At 61.6% G+C, this 1,887-nt stretch overlaps 1 protein-coding gene across 1 annotated transcript; it reads right to left on the bottom strand.

Annotated features, from left to right (window-relative positions):
* Positions 1-524: 524 nt before the first annotated feature.
* RHOV (ras homolog family member V) lies at positions 525-1,659 on the bottom strand. Its single transcript, XM_054565136.1, has 3 exons — positions 1,427-1,659; positions 1,169-1,227; positions 525-972 (listed from the first exon to the last, which is right to left on the bottom strand). Exons 1-3 carry the CDS (start codon positions 1,632-1,634, stop codon positions 529-531), a joined length of 711 nt encoding a protein of 236 aa, XP_054421111.1. The 5' UTR covers positions 1,635-1,659; the 3' UTR covers positions 525-528.
* Positions 1,660-1,887: the final 228 nt, after the last annotated feature.

Raw genomic sequence — 1,887 nt, 5'->3', positions numbered from 1 at the left:
CAGTCCCAAGGCTCCATGGCCTCACTCTCTGCTTCCTCTCACCCTCTCACTGACTTCTATCTTTACACAGTCCATCCCAAACTTATCTCCAAATAGAGCTGTACACCTCCCAGCCCTCCAAGATGCCCAGCTATTCTCTGGGCTCTTCCTCACCCCTGTGCCAAGGAGGGGGTGGGCACCACTACAAGGGGTCCTAATTCAGCCAGCCTGACCTGAGGGCCCATGATAAGAAACTGGAAACTGGATCCCAAACTGCTTGGAGGTGGCTGACACTGTTAGGACCATCCCATGAAAATCAAAGTGCTAGGATTTCTCTGTAAGCGTTGACCACTGAAATCCAAGTTACAGCCTTCCTTCCTCTAGGCCATGGGCTCACCCTGGCACGAGTGGGCAGGTAGAGGCCCATGTCCCCAGTGTTCAGAAGGGACTGAGTCTCATGGGGTGGCCTGGCCCTGCCAGTAGCCCCTTACCCCAGGTTCCAGATGTCTGTGGCTTTATGCCTATTGCTCCCTACTCTGCCACAGCTGTTCAAACAAAGCAGAAGAACTTCTTCCAGCGGCAGCGGGAGAGGGTGCGCACACCTTTGGCGTTCAGTTTCTTCTCCAGCCGGGCTTTGTGCTCAATGGCACTAAGAATGGCCGAGTCAAACACCTCCTTCAAGTTCTTCTGAGTCAAGGCAGAGCACTCAAGGTAGCAGCAGGCCCGGATCTTCTCAGCCAGGCCCTGAGCCTGGGGTTGGGGCACGGGGCCCTCCCGGCCCCCCTGGTCCAGCTGAATCAGGACGTTGACATCATCCCTAAGGTCGGCTTGGGTGCCCACCAGCAGCACGGGCGCCTGGGGGTTGTGAGTGCGAATCTCGGGCAGCCATTTCTCTGTGATGTTTTGGAAGGAGCTGGGCTGTACTACGCTGAAGCAGGCCAGGAAGACATCGGTATCAGGGTAGCAGAGGGAGCGAAGGCGGTCAAAGTCTTCCTGGGATGGGAATGCCAGGTCATTAGTAGGATTATTCCCTATCGCAGCAAGCGGGAATTCGCTTTTCACATAGGGTTGGAGACCGGAGACTCATTACCAAAGGCCCAAGGCCGTCTCCGTTCCTGATTCATCTGGGGTCCTCCCAGCCTCCAGACCACGTACCCCAGGCCAGTAGAGGCCATTCCCAGCTTCTCACCTGTCCCGCCGTATCCCAGAGCTCAATGCGCACAGGGGCTCCATCCACCAGGACTTGCACTGCAGGGGTGGGGCGGAGGATCGCCTGAGTTAGGAAGGCGTCCTGGGCCCCACCAGGCCTCACCAGCGCCACCTCAGGGACTGTTCCCGCCTCCCTCGCGGGGGGCTTCAGTGCCCTCCCGCCTGAGTACCGGCCCCCGCCCCCCAGCTGCACAACCCCACCCCCCGGCCACGCAGCCGCCGGGGCCATTGAACGTACCGGAGAAGGTGTCCAGCGCCGTGGGTCGGTAGCGCGAGGGGTACCCATTGCAGGTGTAGCTGACGATGAGGCTGCTCTTGCCCACGGCGCCGTCGCCTACCAGAACGCACTTGATGCCCAGCTCTGGGGTTGCGCTGCCCCGCCGCGGGGGAGGGGTCGGTGCTCGGAGCGGAGACGACTCGGCCTCGCTCAGCTCCCGCGGGGGCATGGCCCGCTCCGGGGACAGCCCAGGACCAGGCTCTGCTGCGCTGAGAGAAGCCGGTTCCGCAGGCTGCCTCTGACTGAGTCCGCCGAGGCCCGGCGCGGCAGCGCCGCTAACTGCCAGTATAAGTGGGGTCCCGCCCACCTCATCTGCATAGCCCTAGCGGCCTGGACCCCGCCCACCCGCCGGACCTGCTCCGGGAACTCCCTGCAGAAGCCAAAAGCGCAGGCCAGGCAATCTCAGACACCGGGAGGAAGCG

This window comes from Pteronotus mesoamericanus, unplaced genomic scaffold, assembly GCF_021234165.1.
Source record: "Pteronotus mesoamericanus isolate MK-2021 breed Mesoamerican mustached bat unplaced genomic scaffold, CSHL_Meso_final contig_164, whole genome shotgun sequence".
NCBI classification, from domain to species: Eukaryota; Metazoa; Chordata; class Mammalia; order Chiroptera; family Mormoopidae; genus Pteronotus; species Pteronotus mesoamericanus.
This window is presented reverse-complemented; position numbering and strand designations above follow the sequence as displayed.

What these genes read in the sequence shown, in the direction of transcription:
- RHOV (XM_054565136.1), bottom strand. Translation starts at nt 1,634, where the DNA reads ATGCCCCCGCGGGAGCTGAGCGAGGCCGAGTCGTCTCCGCTCCGAGCA. An exon ending in GGCGCTGGACACCTTCTCCG is followed by an intron (nt 1,228 to 1,426) that starts GTACGTTCAATG and finishes CCACCCCTGCAG; the next exon opens with TGCAAGTCCTGGTGGATGGA. An exon ending in TCTGGGATACGGCGGGACAG is followed by an intron (nt 973 to 1,168) that starts GTGAGAAGCTGG and finishes TTCCCATCCCAG; the next exon opens with GAAGACTTTGACCGCCTTCG.